This window comes from Trichechus manatus, unplaced genomic scaffold (assembly GCF_000243295.1).
Source record: "Trichechus manatus latirostris isolate Lorelei unplaced genomic scaffold, TriManLat1.0 scaffold00066, whole genome shotgun sequence".
Classification (NCBI taxonomy): Eukaryota; Metazoa; Chordata; class Mammalia; order Sirenia; family Trichechidae; genus Trichechus; species Trichechus manatus.
Window position 1 is genome coordinate 11779690 of NW_004444002.1, and position 22948 is coordinate 11802637.

A 22948-nucleotide genomic window follows, 5' to 3' on the forward strand; every position below is an offset into this window, starting at 1 on the left:
CTATGTTTCAGGTTAAGTGCTAGTTATACAACAGCAGACTTGGCCTTCACTGAATTAACAGAATTCACTGTGTCCTCTGGACTCTTGATCTCACCCAGTGAGCCCCTTAAGAACAACCTGTCCTTTTCTACCTTCTGCAATTCCCAGACTTCATACACCTTATCTTCTAACCCTGCCCGTTTCTCTGAATGGGATCCATTGTCCCTCTGCCCCCATGGAATCTCCCTGACAGCTCTTGCAGGTCCTGCATCCTCACAGATCAGTTCTGCCCCGCAACTGCTGATGCTGTTTTCTGCACCCCACCTCCAACATACACAAGAGTAACCTGCTTAAGATGTGACATGCCGAAACAACTCCATTACAACACAATGGCTCTTGAAGAAGAATAAGCCTTAAAGAGAGAAGATAGTGGCCAGGTATGTGAACTCTTAATCCAGACTGGCCAGTTCAAATCTTATTTCCACCACCTGTTAGCTCTGTGACTTTGGCCAAGTTACTTCACCTCTCTGCCCAGTTTGTGCAAATGTCAAATGAAAGTATTGATAGCATCTATTTCACTGAGAAGGAGGCTTGGTGGTGCGATGGCTAAGTGCTTGACTGCTAACCTAAAGATCAGCAGTTCAAACTCACCAGTGGCTTTCTGGGAGAAAGACCTGGCAATCTGCTCCTGTAAAGACTACAGCCTAGGAAACCCTATTAGGCAGCTCTGTTTTGTCCTACAGGGTCGCTATAGGGTTGCTATGAGTCAGAATCACTCAAAGGCACACAACAACACTTCACTGATAATTTCAGTGGGATAACATATGTAAAACACTTAGTGTCTGGCACTTAATAAACACTCCTATAATATACATTAGCTACTACCATTACTATTTGGATTGGAAATAAATCGATCGGTAATGAGCGTTAATGAGCAACGGGGGCTGATATTTTGGGGCAGGTGCCTGGAACCTCCTCATATCACATGATGTGACTATGAGCAGCTTGAAAAGTCTGGTCCTGTCATTTTGAGAGGAGTCCCTTATTTGGCTTGCTTATGCAGGAAATGGAGCCCTGGTAGTGAAGTAGTTAAGAGCTCTGCTGCTAACCAAAAAGTCAGCAGTTCAAATCCACCAGCCACTGCTTGGAAACCCTGTGGGGCAGTTCTGCTCTGTCCTGTAGGGTCGCTATGAGTCGGAATCGACTCCATGGCACCTAACAACAATGACAATGCAGGAAATGGACCTGTAGACAGCAACCTTCCTTATTTTTTTTTAAGAAGTTTCTTTTATTTATTTATTTTTTTGGTGGGGGGGTCTTATCCCAAAAAAATGTATGCTCATTTTTAAAACTCAGGGGGAAAAGGAAACAGAAAAGCAAGAAGTAAAGTGCTCATCATTTCACCCATCAAGAGGCAACAAGTCTGAGAACCTTGTTGTTGTTGTTAGCTGCTGACGAGTCAGCTCTGATTCATGATGACCTTATGTATGAGAGAACAAAATGTTGCACAATCCTGCACCATCTCCATGATCGTTCGTATGCTCGAGTTCATTGTTGCAGTTATTGTGAAGTACCTTCCAACCTAGGGGACTCATCTTCCAGCACTATATTGGACAATATTCTCTTGGGATCCATAGGGTTTTTATTGATTAATTTTCAGAAGTAGATCACCAGGCCTTTCTTCCTCATCTGTCTTAGTCTGGAAATTCCACTGAAACCTGTCCACTATGAGTAACCCTGCTGGTATTTGAAATACCAGTGGCATAGCTTCCCAGCTTGTAGCACCATGGCAACATGCAAGCCACCACCATACAACAACTGACAGGTGATGTCACCGTAGTATATATACCCATATATGTTTATGATTCTTCCACTAGACTATGAGCTCCTTAAGGCTGAGGACTATTCTTATCATCTTTGCATCCTTAATACCCAGTGCAATGCATGGAAGCAGTGAGGGCTCATAAAAACTTGTGAAATGAGAGATGAATGAAGGAGCATAATAACACCTATTTCACACGCTTATTGACTAACAATTGTACAAAACAACGTAAGTGGAAATTCCTGGAACATAGGTCAGGAAATGGTATCTATAGTATAAAAGGCAATTGACAGTAACTTTGTGACAGCTCTCTTGCAATCATTTAAAATATTCTGAGTGTGACGTTCTTGGCTTAAGTCTGTTGAAAGGTGAATTTCATCATCATAGAAGGAATCTCGGAAGACAAAGGATCTCTTGTCTAAGACAGTTAAGCCCTGCAATTAGTGGTGAGGCGCCATGCCTAAGTGCTTCCAGGGCCTGGGGTCAGCTCACCCAGACAGACCACCCCCCCTGTGGCCCCATACCTTGGATCCAGAAGAGAAGGAAGAAGTGGGTAAAAAGGAAGAGAAGGAATAAAGAAAAGGGGGCTGGAATAAGACTCTGCGGGGGTAATAATAGTAGCTTTTGCACAGCTGCTGTGTTTAGAACCTGACAAGCTATACACCAGCAAGTTCCACAGCCCCCAGAGAAGTGCCCCCCTGAATGCCTGTCACTTTCCATTCTTCCTGAGCTTTGCAGCCTTCCGCTGCTCTTCCCTGCAGTGCCTTGCCCGAGCACCTCATTGGCCAACTCTGCACTACCTCATGGGGTGCAAATGAACTGTTCAGGGTGGATCGCCCAGTAGTAGAACTGGTCTAACAGAATGTTTTTCCAGTTCTGACGGTCTGGCGCAAAGCTACTTAGTGGCACTAAGTCTCGCAAAGGCCAGAACTGCTCTCTGGTGCTGGGATGGCAGGCTCCAGCCCCTTTTGGGAAATGGCTGAGCCAGTCCAGCCACCTCCCAGGTGGTTCTGCCCCTCATGCCATACCCTTTTGACCCCCAAGGCATTGCCCTCTGCTCAAACAGTCTGAAGAATTTCTCATTCTCTCCGTTCCAGTTGACAACTTCATTGTCTTAAAGCCCAAGTTAAGACTAAGCTCTTAGTAGTGTAATGTATTTGTATTTGTGACAGGTCAGACAATAATGGAAATACACAGGGTATCTGGTATTTAAAAAGAAAGAGAGAAACTCCTATAGAATTCCTCTGAATTCCTTTAGTGAGTTTCACTGTGAGAGAAGCTCTGCCAGAGCTCTAGCTGCCGGGCAGGGAGCCCCAGGCTGGGCAGCAGGCGGGGCCTGCCCTGTGATGAAAGGTGAAGGGGTGGCAAGGCCCCAACGAACTGAAACACTTCACAGAGATTCCCACGAGTGCAGACTTGAACATACACCCAAACGCCACCCACCCAGCCCCAGAGTCAGTTCCCCAACCCCCTCCCTCAGCACCTCAAATCTTCTTTGGTTCCAATTCCCTTTCCCTCCTCTTTCCAGCCATGGGGATTGTGAAAAAAGAGGCAGGGCAGGGACGGGAAGGCTTGAGCCCAGGCCCCTCAACTGAGCTCGAGCATCAGAAGGGCAGCCTGGCAGCCAGGTGACAGCAGATGTGGTGCCCCAGAGGTGGGACAGGCAGCACCCAAACCACACTTGGCCCACTGCTGCTCAGCCTGGCCCCAGGCCAGACAGAGCACGAGCACTTTCTTTCTTTTTCAGTTCAATTTATTCTGCAAATCAACAAACCTAAGGATATGAGGGGCAGAACAAACTCAGTAATTTAAACAAAGGCATTCACCAGGCAGCATGGGCCCTCTGCAATGACAAATAAATCTCTGGCAAAAAAACAGCCAACACTGGCTAGACTGGGATCTTATGATGCCAGGATGATTTTTCTGACCAGGTTTTGATGCTACTTCACTTAGAATTTTTTGTTCAGGTGTGGGGGTGGGGGTGAACTGATCTGCTCAGTCTGTCGGTCAGTCTGTCAACAAATACTGATTGTGCACCATGGGTGAGGCAGGCTGCCTGGGACCAGAGGAAAACCAGGATGCTTCTCGTGCATATACAGGAATCACCCTTGAGTCACGTAAGTCTCCTGCCTAACCAATGCCAGCTAGGGTCCTGAAGTTAGACTAGGGTTGAACCTCAGCTCATGCATGAACTTAAATAGCCATACGACCTTAGATAAGTCCTACTCTCTGAGGCTCAGTTCACATGGCTATAAAATAAAGATAAAAATAATATTTCAGGAGGACATTATGCTGAGCGAAATAAGTCAATCACAAAAGGACAAATATTGTGTGAGACCTCTACTGTAAAAACCCATAAAAAAGTTTACACACAAAAAGTAACAATCTTTGTTGGTTACGAGGTATGGGAGGGATTTGGGGGGAAATACTAAATAGACAATAGACAAGTGGTATCTTTGGTGAAGTGTGAGACAGTACACATTACTGGGGAAACCAGCACAACTTGTACAAGGAAAGGTCATGGAAGCTCTGTAGACACACCCAAACTCCCTGAGAGACCGAATTGCTGGGTAGAGGGCTGTGGGGACCATGGTCTCGGGGAACATCTAGCTCAATTGGCATAATACAGTTTATAAAGACAATGTTTTACTTTCTACCTTGGTGAGTAGCATCTGGGGTCTTAAAAGCCTGTGAGCAGCCATCTAAGATACTCCACTGGTCTCATCCCTTCAGGAGCAAGGGAGAATGAAGAGAACAGGATACAAGGAAAAGATTAGTCGAAAGGACTAATGGACCACAGCTACCAACGCCTCCACCAGACAGAATCCGGTACAGCTAGATGGTGCCTGGCTACCATCACTGACTGCTCTGACCGGGATCACAACAGAGGGTTCTGGACAGAGCTGGAGAAGGATGTAGAACAAAATTCTAACTCACAGGGGGAGGACCAGATTTACTGGCCTAAAGGAGAATAGAGAAACCCCGAGAGTATGGCCCCCAGACACCTTTTTAGCTCAGTGGTGAAGTCACTTCCGGGGTTCACCGTTCAGCCGGGGATTGGACAGCCCCATAAAACCAAACGGGACTAATGAGGCACAGCAGTCCAGGGACAAGGGCTAGAAGGCAGAAGGGGACAGGAAAGCTGGTGATAGGGAACCCAAGGTTGAGTAACGACAGTGTTGACGTGTAGTGGGGTTGTTAACCATTGTCATTGTGCAATACGTGTACTAACAGTTTAATGAGAAACTATTTTGTTCCGTAAACCTTCATCTAAAGTGAGAATAACAGCACAACTGGAAGAGCGTAGTCGATGTCACTGAACTGTGCATGTAGAAATTTTTGAAATGGTGTATCTTTGGCTATGTATATTTTCACTAAAAAAAAAAAGGTGTCCTCCAAGGCCAAGAAGGGAGCGTGTTGACATGTCGGGGGGTTGTTAACCAATGTCATAAGACAATATGTGTACTACTGTTTAATGAGAAACTATTTGTTCTATAAACCTTCACCTGAAGTACAATTTAAAAAAAAGAAAAGAAAAAACAAACAAACAATATTTCAGGCCTCGCTGGCTTGGAATATTGCTGCTTGGGCGTAAGTATTAAGATGTATGTTCACCATCTAAACTTAGAGCCAAATTCCAACATGGCATCAACGTAGCAAACACTTCTATAGCACTTAGAATGTACTAAGAGTCCTGGGGTGATACAACGGTTAACATACTTGGCTGTTAACCAAAGGCACCTCGGATAAAAGGCCTACTGTCAACCTACTTCCGAAAAATCAGCCATTGAAAATGCTATAGAGCATAGTTCTAATCTGACACATATGGGGTCGTCATGAGTCGGAACTGACTCATCGACAATTGATTTATTGATAGTATGTACCTGACACTGTTCTAATTATTTTTCATCTTTTAACTCATCTAACCTTTGTAACAACCTTATCACCAGGCCTCGTATCTTCCAAGGCGCCTCTGAGTGAACTCGAACCTCCTTGTACTAACAATCTTATGGAGGAGGTGCTAATACTATCCCCATTTTACAGATGAGGACACCTGAAGCACAGAGAGGATATGTAACAACCCTAGATTAAAAAAACCAAACCAAACCCGTTGCCGTCAAGTCGATTCCAACTCATAGAGACCCTATAGGGCAGAGTAGAACTGCCCCATAGGGTTTCCAAGGAGCGCCTGGTGGATTCGAACCGCCGACCTTTTGGTTAGCAGCCATAGCTCTTAACCACTATGACACCAGGGTTTCCAAACTCTAGATCCTAGATAGTGATACTCAATTACTTGATTTATGTGAGAATTTACACATGAGATAGTTCATGCAAAATACATCTACAACATAGGCTGTCAATAAATACTATTTATGATTATTACTCAGTAATATTGTTGTCATTATTATTAACTGTGATAGCATTACTATCCTCACGCCGTCTGTCAGTTTGTTGTGCTGTGGTGGCTTGCGTGTTGCTGTGATGTTGAAAGCTAGGCCACATTTCAATATTATCAGGGTCACCTATGGTGGACAGGTTTCAGACTAAGACAGACTAGGAAGAAGGACCCAGAAGTCTACTTCTGAAAAGAAATAGCCAGTGAAAACCTTATGAATAGCAGTGGAACATCGTCTGATACAGTGCTGGCATATGAGCTCCCCAGGTTGGAAGTCACTCAAAAGACGGCTGGGGAAGAGCTGCCTCCTCAAAATAGAGTCGACCTTAATGACATGGATGGAGTCACGTTTTCGGGACCTTTATTTGCTGATGTGACACGACTCAAAATGAGAAGAAACAGCTGCAAACATCCATTAATAATTGGAACATGGAATGTACAAGGTATGAATCTAGGAAAATTGAAAGTTGTCAAAAATGAAATGGAATGCATAAAGATTGATATCCTAGGCATTAGTGAGCTGAAATGGACTGGTATTAGCCATATTGAATCAGACAATCATATGTTCTACTATACCAGGAATGACAAATTGAAGAGGAATGGCATTGCATTCATTGTCAAAAAGAACATTTCAAGATCTATCCTGAAGTACAACGCTGTCAGTGATAGCATAACATCCATACACCTACAAGGAAGACCAGTTATGACTATTATTCAAATTTACACACCAACCACTAGGCCACAGATGAAGTAACTGAAGATTTTTACCAACTTCTGCAGTCTGAAATTGATCGAACATGCAATTAAGATGCATTGATAATTATCGGTGATCAGAATGGAGAGTTGTAAACAAAGAAGAAGGAACAGCAGTTGGAAAATATGGTCTTGGTGATGGAAATGACGTTGGAGATTGCATGATAGAATTTTGCAAGACCAACAACTTCTTTATTGCAAACACCTTTTTTCAACAACATAAATGACGATTATACACATGGACCTTGCCAGACGGAATACACAGGAATCAAATTGACTATATCTGTGGAAAGACAGGATGGAAAAGCTCAATATCATCAGTTAAAACAAGGCCAGGGGCCGACTGCGGAACAGACCATAAATTGCTCATATGCAAGTTCAAGTCGAAACTGAAGAAAATTAGAACAAGTCCAAGAGAGCCAAAGCATGACCTTTACTATATTCCACCTGAATTTAGAGATCACCTAAAGAATAGATTTGATGCATTAAACACTAATAACCGAAGACCAGACAAGTTGTGGAATAACATCGAGGACATCGCACATGAAGAAAGCAAGAGGCCGTTAAAAAGACAGGAAAGAAAGAAAAGACCAAAATGGATGTCAGAAAAGACTCTGACACTTGCTCTTGAATATAGAGTGTCTAAAGCAAAAGGAAGAAATGATGACGTAAAAGAGCTGAACGGAAGATTTTAAAGGGCGGCTCGAGAAGACAAAGTGTTATAATGAAATATGCAAAGACCAGCTTCTCAAATTATTTGCTCAGCATACAGATTGAATAAGTTTGGTGAAAGGATAAAACCCTGAAGCACACCTTTCCTGATTTTGAACCATGCAGTATCCCCTTGTTCTGTTCTTGGTCTATGCACAGGTTCCTCATGAGCACAATTAAGTGTTCTGGAATTCCCATTCTTCCCAATGTTATCTATAATTTGTTATGATCCACACAGACAAATACCCTTGCATAGTGAATAAAACACAGGTAAACATCTTTCTGGTATTCTCTGTTTTCAGCCAAGATTCATCTGACATCAGCAATAATATTCCTCGTTTCATGTCTTCTTCTGAATCTGGCTTGAATTTCTGGCAGTTCCCTGTCGATGTATTGCTGCAACTGCTTTTGAACTACCTTCAGCAGAATTTTACTTGAATGTGATATTAATGGTATTGTTTGATACTTTCCACATTCTGTTGGATCACCTTTCTTTGGAATGGGCACAAATAAGGATCTCTTCCAGTTGGCTGGCCAGGTAGCTGTCTTCCAAATTTCTTGGCATAGACGAATAAGTGCTTCCAGCATTGCATCCATTCGTTGAAACATCTCAATTGGTATTCCATCAGTCTCAAGAATAGATTTGATGCATCGAACGCTAATGACTGGAAATTGGACTTGTGGGATGACATCAAAGACATCATACATGAAGAAAGCAAAAGTTCATTAAAAAGACAGAAAAAAAAGACCAAAATGGATATCAGAAGAGACTCTGAAACTTGCTTTTGAACATAGAGGAGCTAAAGTGAATGGAAGAAATGATGAAGTGAAAGAGCTGAAGAGAAAATTTCAAAGGGCGGCTGGAGAAGACAAAGTAAAGTATTATAATGAAATGTGCAAAGACTTGGAATTAGAAAACAAAAGAGAAGAACATGATCAGCATTTCTCAAGCTGAAAGAACTGAAGAAAAAATTCAAGCCTCGAGTTGCAATAGTGAAAGATTCTGCAGGTAAAAAAATTGAATGACTCAGGAAGCATCAAAAGAAGATGGAAGGAATACACAGAGTCACTGTACCTCATATGGTAGGTGTTATTATTTCCCCATTTTAGTAATGAGGACACAGGCTCAGAGGGGGAAGGTGACTCATCTGAGGTGCCACACCTTAAAATTGTAGGAGCTGGGACTGGAACTCAGGTCTGCCCAACTCCGGATGCATTTCTGTTTCTACAATCCCACCTACAAATCCAAAACAAAACTCATCATACTCACCCCTCTCCCCTCACCCCCCAAAAAAGACTTGCTCCTCCTATTCTGTTCTCTATCTTGATGAATGAGGCCACTATCCTACCAGTTACCTAAGCCAGAAACGGAAAAGTCATGTAGATTCCTTTCTCACTCATCTCCTATACCCAGACAGGCATCAAATTCTTAGAGAAAGTCTACCTCATTGGCATCTGTTGAATCCATCTAAGTTCAGGCCCGTAGCAGGCTGAAATATTGATGTTTAGACATATATGTGAGGACAGAAGTTGACTATATAAAATTGGAGCCACTGAACTTGATGCTATTATCCAGATTCTACCCGGCATTCCCAACACTTAGAACACATATTTCATTAAGTACTGGTGGAGTGAATGAATGAATAAATGAATGAATGAGTAAGAGAATGCTAAAGTCCCCACTCTGAGCTGCTTACACCCTTCAATAGTTCTCCATTACTTTCAAGAGAAAGCCCAAATATCTTCATATATAATAGAAATTAAAAAAAAAAAACCCCATTGCCATTGAGTCAATTCTGACTCATGGTGACCCGGTGTGTTACAGAGTAGAACTACTGAGCTCTAAAGGATTTTCTTGGCTGCAGTCTTTACAGAAGCAGATCTCCAAGCCTTTCTTCTATGGTGCCTTGGGTGGGTTTGAACTGCCAACCTTTTGATTAGTAGCTGAGCACACACTGTTTGCACCACCCAGGTACCTATATACAGCATGCATAACCCTAATGATCTAGCCACTGCCTACCTCTTCTTCAGCCTGATTTCCAGACACTCTCCACGTTCTTTCCAACACTCCATTCTTTACTCAGATTGACCTTTTTTTTTGTTCTTCAAAAAGGCTATATTCACTTTCGTACACTGGCCTTCACTATTTCTTTTGTGTAGGCCACTGTACTCCCCCACCCCCACCCTAGCTCCTACTCTTCACCTCCTTAGCTCCTACTCAGCTACTTAAATGGTTTATTGTTTGGGAAGTTTTCTGGCAGTCCAAGTCTAGGTTTTTAGAGGTGACAGAACTAAGACACAGAAAGGCTAAGTAACTTGTCCAAGGCCATGCAGCTTGTAAGTGAGAGAGTCAGATTTAAACCTCAGTCTATGGGATTAAAAATACATAATATCTTGTTCACATTGCTCCTCACAACTCTGAGAGGTAGGGGTTAGTGACTGGCCCAAGATTACACAGCTAAGATGGTGCCGTTTTTGTGCCCCAAGTCCAGGTACTTTCTACTACACCACAGCGACTTGATCTCATTGGAGTTGGAAGAGCCTCACCTCATGAAGGGGAGAAAGGTTATCCATTTCTCTACTGACAAAAGTACAAAAGATTTGTCACCATTATAAATTGAAAAACCAGCTCCTGGACAAACACTCCAAGGGTAAAAATACCACCACTGATGAAAAATCATTGGGCAATTCTTTGCTTTGCTACTTAGCTTGAATAGTGCTGAGCCCTGGCACAGACTCCTCTCTGCCTCTTTCAGTAAATGAGACCCGGTTGGGCTTTATAATGGGCTCCCGAAGGAATCAAGTGAGCTGATGCTCTGTATATTCTCATTGGGTGAGACACTGGGTTCCCACTGTACTAGCCAATATGGTCACTTAGCGATTCGGTAAATGTTAGAGATGTTTCAACCCCTTCTTTTGATTTTAGGCTCCAGAAACCATCAAAATGAAATGTGATTTTGTAAATTCACAAACAGCAGCTGTTCTCCCCCTCCACCATGCTTGTACCAAGACAGAACAGCAGGCACAGGAGATCTCAAACAGGAGAACTGTGTCACACATGGTGATGGGAGTACTGTTTTGAAAAGCTCTCCATCTAAAACTGAAATAAACGCTCAGGGTCCCTTCCAAAGGTATTCATCACTGTGTGTATGTGTGTGTGTGTGTGTGTGTGTACTGGGGGAGGGATACAGAGTCAAACTAGAAACCCGACCTTCTGTATTCCATCAAAGAACTCAGTGAGCCTTAACGTTGGAAGTCTCCACCTTTTTTCAATATAGATCATTCCTAGTCCTTGTGTTGAAGGAGCAAATCTGAATTTATACTAAAACTTGAAATTAATTTATTCTTATTGAGATGAAATTCACATAACATAAAATTAGCCATTTTTAACATGTACAATTCAGTGGCATTTGGGACATTGACAATGCAACTACCATCTCTATCAAATCTCAAAACTTTTTCATTACTCCAAAAGAAAACCTTGTATCCATTAGTAGTCACTCCTCTCCACCCTTTCTCTCCAGGTTCTGGAAACCAGCAATCTGTTTTCTGTCTCTGTGAATTTACCTATTCTGGACATTTCATATAAATGTAATCATACAATATGTGATCTTTTGTGCCTGGATTCTTTCACTTAGCATAATATTTTCAAGGTTCATCCATGTTGTAGCATGTATCAGTACTTCATTTCTTTTTATGGCCAAATAATATTCCAGTGGATGTATATACCATATTTTATCCATTCATCTGCTGATGGACATTATGTTGTTTCTACCTTGCAATTAATTTTTACATCTTCAACTTACTTCATTTCTCCTCCTGCCCCCCACTACCATCATTCTACATAGTCCTCCTTAATTATCTAAAGATATGCTGTCCATAGTAAGAGCAACAACAAGGATGATGTTGATATTTGGCAATGATGAGTTACATCAAATAAATATGAGAGATTCAAAAGCAAGAGGAGGCTTTCACTAAATTCTTATTCTTTGTTGGATTATACTTTTGTAGGCATATGCCAGCAATTCTGAAGTCCCATATCTATCCCTGACTCCCACACCCAAATGCTCTTGGAAATTCAGAAAGGCAAAAGTTGACTAATGTCCTTAGAGAGTTAAACTATAAAATCAACACATAGTGCCTCAGAGCACAGATATGCATTAAAAAAAAAAAAAAGTTACCCTGGAGTTGACGCCAATTCATGGCAACCCCATGCGTGTCAAAGTAGAACTGTGCTCCATAGGGTTTTCAATGGCTGAATTTTCAAAAGTAGATCACCAGGTTTTTTCTGAGGCACCTCTGGGTGGACTCCAACCTTCAAGCTTTTGGTTAGCAGTTGAGTGCCTTAACCTGTTTGCATCACCCAGGGACTCCTTAGATATGCGGCTGAGCTCTTAAACATTGAGCCACCAGGGCTCCTTAGATATGCATAGCAGGATGGTCCTGGCCCAGCCACTCTTCACAGTAATCTAACTGAAAGTATTAACAAATCAAAGACAGAATATGTTAATCACAAAAGGCATTCACCAACTGTTATGGATTGAATTGTGTCCTCTCAAAAAATGTGTGTCAACATCACTAGTTCATGATTCCCAGTGTCGTGTGATTGTCCACCATTTTGTCATCTGATGCGATTTTCCTATGTGTTGTAAATCCTACCTCTACGACGTTAATGAGGTGGGATTAGCGGTAGTTATTTTAATGAGGCAGGACTCAGTCTACAAGATTAGGTTGTGTTTTAAGTCAATCTCTTTTCAGATATAAAAGACAAAAGTGACAGAGAGACAGGGGGACCTCGTACCACCAAGAAAGCAGTGCCAGGAGCAGAGCGTGTTCTTTGGACCCAGAGTTCCTGCACTGAGAAGTTCCTAGATCAGGGGAAGATTGATGACAAGGACCTTCCCCCAGAGCCGACAGAGAGAGAGCCTTCCCCTGAGCTAGCACCCTTAATTCGGACTTCTAGCCCCCTAGACTGTGAAAGAATAAATTTCTCTTTGTTAAAACCAACCAAAAAAAAAAAACAAACTCGTTGCCATCAAGTAGATTCCGACTCATAGCGACCCTATAAGACAGAATAGAACTGCCCCATAGGGTTTCCAAGGAGAGGCTAGTGGATTCAAATTGCTGACATTTTGGTTGGCAGCCATAGCTTTCCATAGCTCTTAACCACTGCACCATCTCATTTCTGTTAAAGCAACACTAGGTAACCAAGACACCAACTATGCAATGAGAGAAACAGGAGTCACTGAAGCCAATTTTGGTAGTGCCCAGCCAGCACTGCCCAGGCCAGAGTGTACCCTTGCTCAAGGACTTTGCCTACCCATATAATTGCATGTGCTGTGCCCAGAACAGGGCCTGGAAAATATTATTGTTAGGTGCCATCGAGTTAGTTCCAACTCATAGCAACCTATGTACAACAGAATGAAACACTTCCGTGTCCTGTGCCATCTTCACAATCATTGTTGTGCTTGAGCCTATCCTTGCAGCCACTATGTCAATCCATCTCACTGAGGGTCTTCCTCTTTTTCTCTGACCCTCTAGTTTACAAAGCATGATGTCCTTCTCCAGGGACTGATCCCTCCTGATAACACGTCCAAAGTACCGGAGACAAAGTCTCGCCATCCTTGCTTCTAAGGAGCATTCTGGCTGTACTTTTTCCCAGACAGATTTGTTCATTCTTCTGGCAGTACATGGTATACTCAATATTCTTCGCTGACACCATAATTCAAAGGCATCAATTCTTCTTCGGTCTTCCTTTTTTGTCCAGCTTTCGCACGCATACAAAGTGATCGAAAACACCCATGGCTTGGGTCAGGCTTAGTCCTTAAAGTGATACATTTGCTTTTTAACACTTTAAAGAGGTCTTTTGCAGCAGATTGCTGAGTGCAATGTGTCATTTGATTTCTTGATTGCCGCTTCCATGGGGGTTGATTGTGGATCCAAGTAAAATGAAATCCTTGACAACTTCAGTCTTTTCTCATTTTATCATGATGTTGCTTATTGGTCCAGTTGTGAGGATTTTTGTTTTCTTTATGTTGAAGTGTAATCCATAGTGAAGGCTGTAGTCTTTGATCTTCATCAGTAAGTGCTTCAAGTCCTCTTCACTTTCAGCAAGCAGGGTTGTGTCATCTGCATAACACAGGTTGTTAATGAGTCTTCTCCGATCCTGATGCTCCGTTCTTCTTCATATAGTCCAGCTTCTCGGATTATTTGCTCAGTACACAGATTGAATAATTAAGGTGAAAGGATATAATCCTGAAGCACACCTTTCCTGATTTTAAACCACACAGTAATCCCTTGTTCTGTTCGAACAACTGCCTCTTGGTCTATGTACAGGTCCCTCATGAGCACAATTAAGTGTTCTGGAATTCCCATTCTTCCCAATGTTATCCATAATTTGTTATGATTCACACAGTCGAATGCCTTTGCATAGTCAATAAAACACAGATATACATCTTTCTAGTATTCTCTGCTTTCAGCCAGGATCCATCTGACATCAACAATGATAACCCTGGTTCCACATCCTTTTCGGAATCCTGCTTGAATTTCTGTCAGTTCCCTGTCAATGTACTGCTGTAACCACTTTTGAATGATCTTCAGCAAAATTTTACTTGTGTCTGATATTAATGACATTGTTCAATAATTTCTACATTCTGTTGGATCACCTTTCTTTGGAATGGGCACAAATATGGATATCTTCCAGTTGGTTGGCCAGGTAGCTGTCTTCCAAATTTCTTGGCGTAGATGAGTGAGCACCCCTAGCACTGCATCCATTTGTTGAGACATCTCAGTTGGTATTCTGTCAGTTCTTGGAGCCTTGCTTTTCGTCAATGCCTTCAGTAGAGCTTGGACTTCTTCCTTCAGTACCATCGGTTCTTGATCGTATGCTACCTCCTGAAATGGTTGAATGTCAACCGATACTTTTTGGTACAGTGACTCTGCGCATTCCATCCATCTTCTTTTGGTGCTTCATGTGTCGTTCAATATTTTAATATGTTCCATGGAGTGGTTAAGTATTCGACTGCTATCCAAAAGGTCGGTAGTTGAAATCCACCAGTCGCTCCTTGGAAACCCTACGGTGCAGTTCTACTCTTTCCTATAGGGTAGCCATGAGTCAGAATTGACTCAACGGCAGTGAGTTTTTAATATGTTCCATATATATATGGAACATATTAGACCTTCAATGATGATTAGACCTTCCAAGATGTCCCTGGATGATGCAAATGGTTAATGTCCTTGGCTGCTAACCAAAAGGTTGGAGGTTTGTGTTCACCCAGAGGCATGTCATAAGAAAGTCTCGAGGATCTACTTCTGAAAACTCAGTCATTGAAAACCCTATGGAGCACATGTCTACTCTGACACACACGGGGTCGCCATGAGTAGAAATTGATTCCATGGCAACTGGTTAATGATTTGTGAACTAAATGAATTAATGAGTGACCAAAAGGTCTCAATGACAGGGGCTTTGTAGAGATCATTGGCCATCAAATATTAGGATCATATATCATATATCTCATTTCTCTCAGTCTGAAGCTTCTGACACCATTTGGCATCAGATATAACTGATAAGAGGACCCCAGTATTCCCTATCCCACTGTAAATGGTCACTCTGGCATTCTGATTTTAAACATCAGTCTCTGAACTTGGTTCTTGTGTAGTGCTGACGAATCAGACTTCTGAGTCTCTAGGCCTGAGCCAGATCTTGGACGCTGGCAAATTCACCAAGATAATGCAACTGAGGTTCGGGTAAGTGTTCTAGATGTCAATTAGCCTTCCCTAGGTGACACTGCTGTGTGTAATCATGTGTCCTTTACAAATTTCTACAATTGTACTTTCTGTAAAGTGCACAGCAGTGCCCAAGGGTCCACTACTATTCCTCCACGCAACCAATTATTTTCTTGAATCTTATCTTGAAGGAGGATTCTCTCTGGGGACGATTCATGGCTTTTGGGACTTTAGACAAGTTTGGTGTCAAAAGCCCTTCTATAAGGCTTCCTTCGTTACTAACGAATTCTCTTCATTATGGATAAAAGCATTCCTTTATCCTGTTTAGAATGTTAATGCTAAAAAAAAGGAGAGCCTATAGAGTGAGCTAGCAACCATCATCAAAGATTCACTGCATGTCAAACTCTATGCCCTTTGAGGGCGACAGAAAATACATAATGTTCATGAGCAATATTTCAGAAGGATTAGAAGGCTCCTGGCAGATGAGTTCTCTGAATACGAGTAGACCTGGAGTAGTAGGTAGAGTTCTGGATTGGAAGGCCCAGCTCTGCACTTACATGTTGTATGATCCTGCGCAGTCACTTCACCCCCTTGAGCCCCCATCTCTTAATTTGCAAAAAGGGAAATTAATCTTTTCTCTGCTTTCTCTCACAAGGTGGAATGAAGGATCACATGAACTAACGGATGTGAAATTGCTTTGTAAAGTTTAAAGTGCAGTCCACCATGACTCACTACTATTGCTATCAATATCACCATCACCATCATCATCAGTCTACTATTGTTTAGGAGAGATGATATTGTTGGGTGACTGGATGCTAACTTAAACTTCTGTCCCCTTAGGACAAAGCCACTCGTGGGACTGCAGCCAGTGCTATTGCCACTCTCGGTAACACCATGATTGCTACTTACAGCCCAGCCTTCCACAGAGCAAAAGGGATCAGATGCTTTGACACCCTAATTGGTGGGTATCAAATCTCTCCCATTATCTTCCCAAGGAACACAATGTGTTGCAGCTGGAAAGAGACACTCTAACTGGAAGCCAAATCATGCTGGCTTCAAGTTGCTGGAATTGGCTTCTTAGAAAGTGAATTTTGTGAAGCCCTGGTATGTGCCCCTCCACTTAATCGGGTCTGAATTTGAACTGCACATTCAGAAAGCTCTTCTGTCACTTTTTGTCAAAGATTTCTCTTTGAGTTGCTTGAAATATCTATTAAAAACCTAGCCTAGAGCAGTGCCTTTTGAATACCCAACTCGCTAATTCAGGTACTGGAGCACTGTGAGCATACACTATCAGCCTGCAAATGGATAAACGACTCAAAAAAACATTTTCCACCCCTTAAATATAGTTCCAAGAAAGAATAGGAAATGCCTCATACCTCTAATGGAAGCTATTTGCTACAAAAACAAATCATTCAGGTCTGTGGACCTAGAAATGCCTTTTGCACGTAAAAGTGAAAGGAAGAGACAGCAAAACAACAGCCAAAGCCATGAAGTCATCACCCCCAAAGCACATGATTCAAATAAAAATGAACCACTCATTTCAAAAATGGGTTACCTGCACGTCTAACATCACAGCTGAGCTCCGGTAGTTGTCAGTTTATGTATAAATGAAAACAACCGACATTTTGTATGAATTTCAAAGAAAATGAACTATTTGTTCTTTGTTAGTAGCTAATGTAAATATCAGAGCAACTAACATTTTTTGTTCCAATAAAACTGAAGAACATTTCAAAATGCTTACACATAAATCCTGACATCATAATGTACATATCTTAAGATACTAGAAGATGAACCCCAAATGATGTGCTTAATACATCTATTCTTTCTTGAAGAGATGAGGTATAATTGTACGCAATCATCTTGTAGCTAGGAATTATATTAAGAACTCTGAACTATAAGCACGAAATCAAACTAAATGGTCTCTTATCCTATTTTCCCCTTTCATGCTTGTCATTACTTCCTCAAGTTCTCCTTATAACTGCATAATTCTACCCCCAACCCCGTAGATTTTCTTCAGAAAAGGAGAGTAGCTTTTCTCCTCTCCCTCAGAGCCACAATTTTCTCCCACAAACGTTCATGGGATGAGACTCACAGACAAATAATTTCAATGAACAATAATCCCTTATGGGATTAAGAGAGCTAAATTATTGCTGCTCTGACTTTTTACAAATATTCAGCATATCTTAAAAATTTACTTTTGTTTTCCCTTGAGAAAAGTGAACCTGTTCTAGAAGAAAGGTTAATGGGAAAACATAAGCCCCAATGTGCTATTAAATACAGATTTCTTTTTCCAAAGCTAAAAACCACAGTCCTCTTTCATTCGATCCTAAAAAAGACATAACATCGCCAGCAAATGGGCTGTCCACAAATGACCATTATTGAATGAATAATAAAGGAATAATAGCAATGTGATTTCCACTTACATCAACCACAAAAATCTTCTGGGAATCATCCAAAAACTGCACTTTTAAATGTAGCATTCTCGGAGAGGCCGTTGGGCTGCAAGCAGGCTCAGAGTGCTGTGGGTGCTGCGTGCGACAGAAAGGGGGTTTTCTCAAGGAATTTCACTCTCAGCTGGATGCAGTGTGCTCAGGCCCCCCACCCCCACCCAGACACCCCACCCTCAGCAAGGTTCCCTTCTGTTTGCTTGAAGTGATGCACACCCAAGGGCATTTGTGCTGCTGAATGGTGATGATCATTAGCATCTGGGCAGTCTCCTATTTGGCCAATGTCAAATCCAACTGGACTCTCTCTGCCCCTCTTAAACTCAGTTCTTTTCTTCAAAGACAAATGAAAAAAGAGAAAGCATTTGTAACCCCTGGGGATTTGCTTTATTTCACAAGAGCACAATTCCAGAATCCCAGATGATGTTTCGATGGACTGAGAATAGCCATTCAAAGGATTAGCATTACTAGTCTCATATTTGTACTAGAAACTCCATGGCTGAACTAGGAAGATATATATATTTTTTAATTTTTAAAGTTTTACGTGATTCAGAAACCAAAACCATATAGAAAGAAAAATGCAGAAAGTCTCACTTCCACTTCTGCCCCCTCCACATTGTCTTCCCCCCACATTGCACCCCTATCAACAACCATTTTATTAGTTTGTTTTGTTTGTTTAGCCTTCAGCGTGTCCTCTCACAAATACCCTACAAGCAAATACGAATGTATCTTCTCATAAGTAGGCAGTATGCTCTTACACTGTTTTGTGCCTTCTTTTTCTTACTTCATATATCATGGATCTCTCTTTAGCGGTGCATGGAGAGTTTCCTCGTTCCTTTTCACAGCTGCATAATTTTGCCTTGTGTAGATGAACTATAGTTCACTCTACCAGTCCCCTAGTGATGGGCAGAGGTTGTTTCCAGCTTTTTGCTATTACAAACAAGGCTGAAGTGAATATCCTTGTCCACATGTCATTTCATATGTGTGCAGGTATATTTGTAGGATAGATTTCCAGAGATGGAGTCGCTGGTCAGCGGTAATGCATTGATAATATTGATAGCTATTTCTAGATTTCCCTACCTAAGGGTTGTACCAATTTACAGTCCCATTGGCAATGTATGAGAGTACCTGGTTTCTCCACAAGCTCACCAACAGAGAGTGGCATCAAACTTTTGAACTTCTGGCAAATTGATAGGTAAGAAATAGAATCTCAGTGTAGTTGTTAATTTGCTTTTTTCATGAGCAGGTTTAAACAGCTTGTTTCACATATTTAAGGTGCATTTGGGTTTGTGTGTGTGAGAGAACCATCTGTTTTTGTACTTCCATGCCCCTTTTTAAAATATTAGTTTACTGGCCTTTCTCCTCAATTTCTAGGAGGAACTCTTTAACAGTTAGGGAAAGTACTACTTTCTCTGTCACAAGAGTTGCAAAGATTCCCCCCCTCCATTTATCGTATGTCTTTTGACTTTGTTTATGGTGTGCGTGTATTTGCCATGAGAAGTTTGTGATTTTAGTGTAGTGAAACTTGTCAATCATTTTTTAAATGGTTTCTGGATTTTTAGGGATTGTTAGAAAGGCCTTCCTCACTTCTAAGTTTTCTTTCCATACTTTTACAGTTTCATTTTTTGAAATTAAATCTTTGATCTATTTGGATTTTATCATGATGTATGGTGTGAGGTATGGAACAAATTTAATCGTTTTCCAAATGCCTTCCCAGTTGTCCCAATATCAATGATTAGAAAGTTCATCTCTAGCCCCGTCGATTTGAGAAGCTGCCTTTATCATATACTAAATTGCCATATACACTTAGGTCTACTTTTAGATTTTTATTTCTTTTCAGTTCATGCACCAGTACTACATGGTTTTAATTTTTGAAGCTTTAGAGTACGTATTAATATCTAATAAAGTTGCTCCCCACCACATTGCTCTTCTTTTTCAGAGTATTCCTGGCTATTCTTATTTATTTTTCTGTATAAGCTTGTTTGATTCCAAGAAAATAATGTTAATATATTTATTGGGATGTGCTAAAAATTGTGAATTTACTTAGGGATAATGGACATTTTTTCTGATGGTAAGTCTTCCTACTCATGGGACATGCTATGTATTTCAATTTGCTCAGTATACTTTCATGTCCTTTTGTTCTGGAATGTTGTTGTATTTAATACACATTTTCAGAAATACACAAAAGCAAAGAGTAAACTGTACAGTAAACCCTATGCATTTTTCACCCAGATTAAATGGTATTAAGGTTTTTTCCACACTTCCTTCCTCTTTCTCTCTCTATTCCCTGAATTACTTTAAAGCAAGTATCAGACATCGTGTCATTTTACCCCCTAAATATTTCAGTATGCATCTCTTAAAAATATCAATATTTTTTACGGAACCCCAAAGCCATTATCACACCTAACAAAATTATAAAACACCCCCTTATTGTCATTTAATACCCAGTCCATATTCAAATGTCCCCAATTGTCTCAAAAATGTTTGGTTTGAATCAGGATCCAAACAATGTCCACACATGGTATTTGATTATTATATATATTCATTGTCTTTTAATCTACAACAGTACTCCTCCCCCATTTTTATGCCTTTGATTTGCTGAAGAAACTAGGCCAATTGTACTATGGAATGTCCTGTGTTCTAGATATGTCTGTTTGCTTCATTGCTGTGTTTATTCTTCTATCCCCTATATTTCTTATAAATGGAAGATACCTATAAATTCTTGATAAGATTTGCATTCAACTTTTTTGGTAAGAATACTTCATAATTGACTCTGTGTACTTAATATTAAAGGAGCCCTGCTGACACAGTGGTTAAGAGCTCGGCTGCTAACCAAAAGGTCAACAGTTCGAATCCACCGCCACTCCTTGGAAACCATATTGGGCAGTTCTACTCTGTCCTATAGGGCTGCTGTGAGTTGGAATCAACTCCACGGCAAAGGGTTTGGTTTTTTTGTTTTGTTTTGTTTTGTTTGGTGGTGCAATGGCTAAGCACTAGGCTGCTAACTGAAAGTTGGGCGGTTCATTATGGGGCAGTTCTACTCTGTCCTATAGGGTCTATATGAGTAGAAATCAACTCAGCAGCAAGCAACAACTTCATATTATTACATCTCATCAAGAGACGTGTCTGATTCATTTTCACTGATGCTAGGATTGATCGATGGGTTTAGGTGATGAACATTAACGTACTTGAAAGTATTCCTTATCTTGGTTTTATTTCTTGTAAGTTCCCTCTTAGGTATTTAATCTTTTTGGTTGCTTTTGTAAATGGAGGTCTTCTCTTCCATTATATCTTCTAACTAGTAATGTTTTCATATATTAAGGGTTTTGATTTTTACATATTAATTTTATATTTTGCTACTATGCTGAATTTTCTTAAATGTTTGTAGTAGTTCATTTGGTTCTTGGGTTTTCAGGTATAAGACAATTATTTGTGAATAAAGATGGTTTTATCTCTTCCTTTCCAATTCTTACAACACTAATTTCATCTAATTGGGTTGGCTAATACCTTCAACAAAATGCTAAATTACAGCGGCGATAATTGGCATCCTTTTCTTTCTCCTGACTTTAATGAGAATTTTTCCAATGTTTCCCCTTTAAGTAAAACACTGACTTTTGAAGGAGACATTTTTTAAAAGTACATTTAAACCTGATTAGGCAAGAAGCCAAAAACACCACCCTTTGTATATATTCAACCAACTTATTCTGCCATTAAATACATAGGCTGGTAAAATTAGACAAATGAAATGCTGTCATCTGATGGAAAAGGGTGCATATCTTTGCTAGTATTTTGACGATTCACAGCACAGTCTCCACAACAATTCCAACTGTTGAGGCAGCTGCAAGGCTGGGGGGAAAAGCAGTAGCTCTGGTGACCGAAGAGTCTATTCTGAATCTTATCACCAATGTGACCTGGGACAGGTCACTTCAGCTCCTTGTGCCTCAGTTTCCTGATCTATAAAGTATAGGTGACAATTCTAACTTACAGGGTTGTCATGAGAAACAAAAGATCTAGATATGTAAAACCATATGTTTCTGTGTCTGGTATATAGTAGCACTCAACACATGTTTGCTAAATAGGTAAATATCAAGAAAAGAAATACATATAAATAACTTTTTTCTTCTGCTGAGGTTTAAAATGGTAAATGAAGAATGAGTTCTCTCTTTCCCTCTCTCTTTTTCCACCTAGATTTTATTTCTTGAGTTGATATTGGCAAAATTTTACTAATAGACTGTGATCCAAAACAGGAAACTGTCCTAAAGGAAATTTTCATATTCCACTTTAAAGCAAAAATCCAAAGTTGAGCTCACCCTTGGAAAAATTAGCCTGGCCAATCTGTCTTCACTTAGTCCCTCCACACATAGCAAGGTGGAGAAAGAGAGAGCTAGGCAGGGGGCCAGAGTAGGAGCAAAAGGAGATTGGGCAATAGATTCTGGGGTTTGTGAGCTAAATAGAAATAGAAGAGTGTATCTACATAGCCTCTGCCATTATCATTTTAAAAAAACAAAATAAACTTAAACCAAAATCATAAAAGCCCCACACAATTGTTTTTATCTAACACTCAATGAGTGATCTGTGGTGTGACTTAAGGGATGGAAGTTACAACTTCTGACCAACTTTACAGACTCGATTCCTGGAATCTCATTAGTAGTACTTTATTCCTTAGGGGCTATTGAACTGATCATCTTCATGGGTCCCTTATTAAAGTGTCAATAGTCCTGGATATAAGTCAACTTTTTTATTAACAATGGTTTTAATAGAATGGCAGAGCTGAAAGGACCTTTCTTAGATGTGTTGAGTTAGTCATTTTCTTTACTCCTCATGAAAATAGCTTTTTTCTGATTATATAAATAATAAATGTTCATTTTTTAAAAGTTGAAGAACACAAAAATATAAAGAAGGAATTAAGGTCACTTGAAATTAATTCTGCTAACCAGAGATAACCACCATTAATATACTAGTGACCATCTTTTAAATATGCATATGTGTGTGTATTTATATACATATACATATGCATATATATAATACGTGTACTATCTACTGTTTTATTGTGGATGCCAACCCCCTATGTCCCTCCTACCTCCCCAAATAAATCATGTTAATAATGATATGAGTCTT

General features: G+C 40.7%; 1 protein-coding gene across 2 annotated transcripts in view; it reads right to left on the reverse strand.

Annotated features, from left to right (window-relative positions):
- FRMD7 (FERM domain containing 7) overlaps window positions 1–18063 on the reverse strand; it is a 63680-nt gene extending 45617 nt beyond the window's left edge. Inside the window, exon 1 of one of the 2 annotated variants that reach the window (XM_012556485.2) lies at window positions 17810–18061. In XM_012556485.2, the coding sequence (XP_012411939.1) occupies window positions 17810–17866 (57 nt within the window). In that variant the 5' untranslated portion in view covers window positions 17867–18061. Of the gene's footprint in view, window positions 1–17809 lie in introns of both variants that reach the window. The other variant, XM_004379628.1, reaches the window with a different exon arrangement.
- Window positions 18064–22948: the final 4885 nt, after the last annotated feature.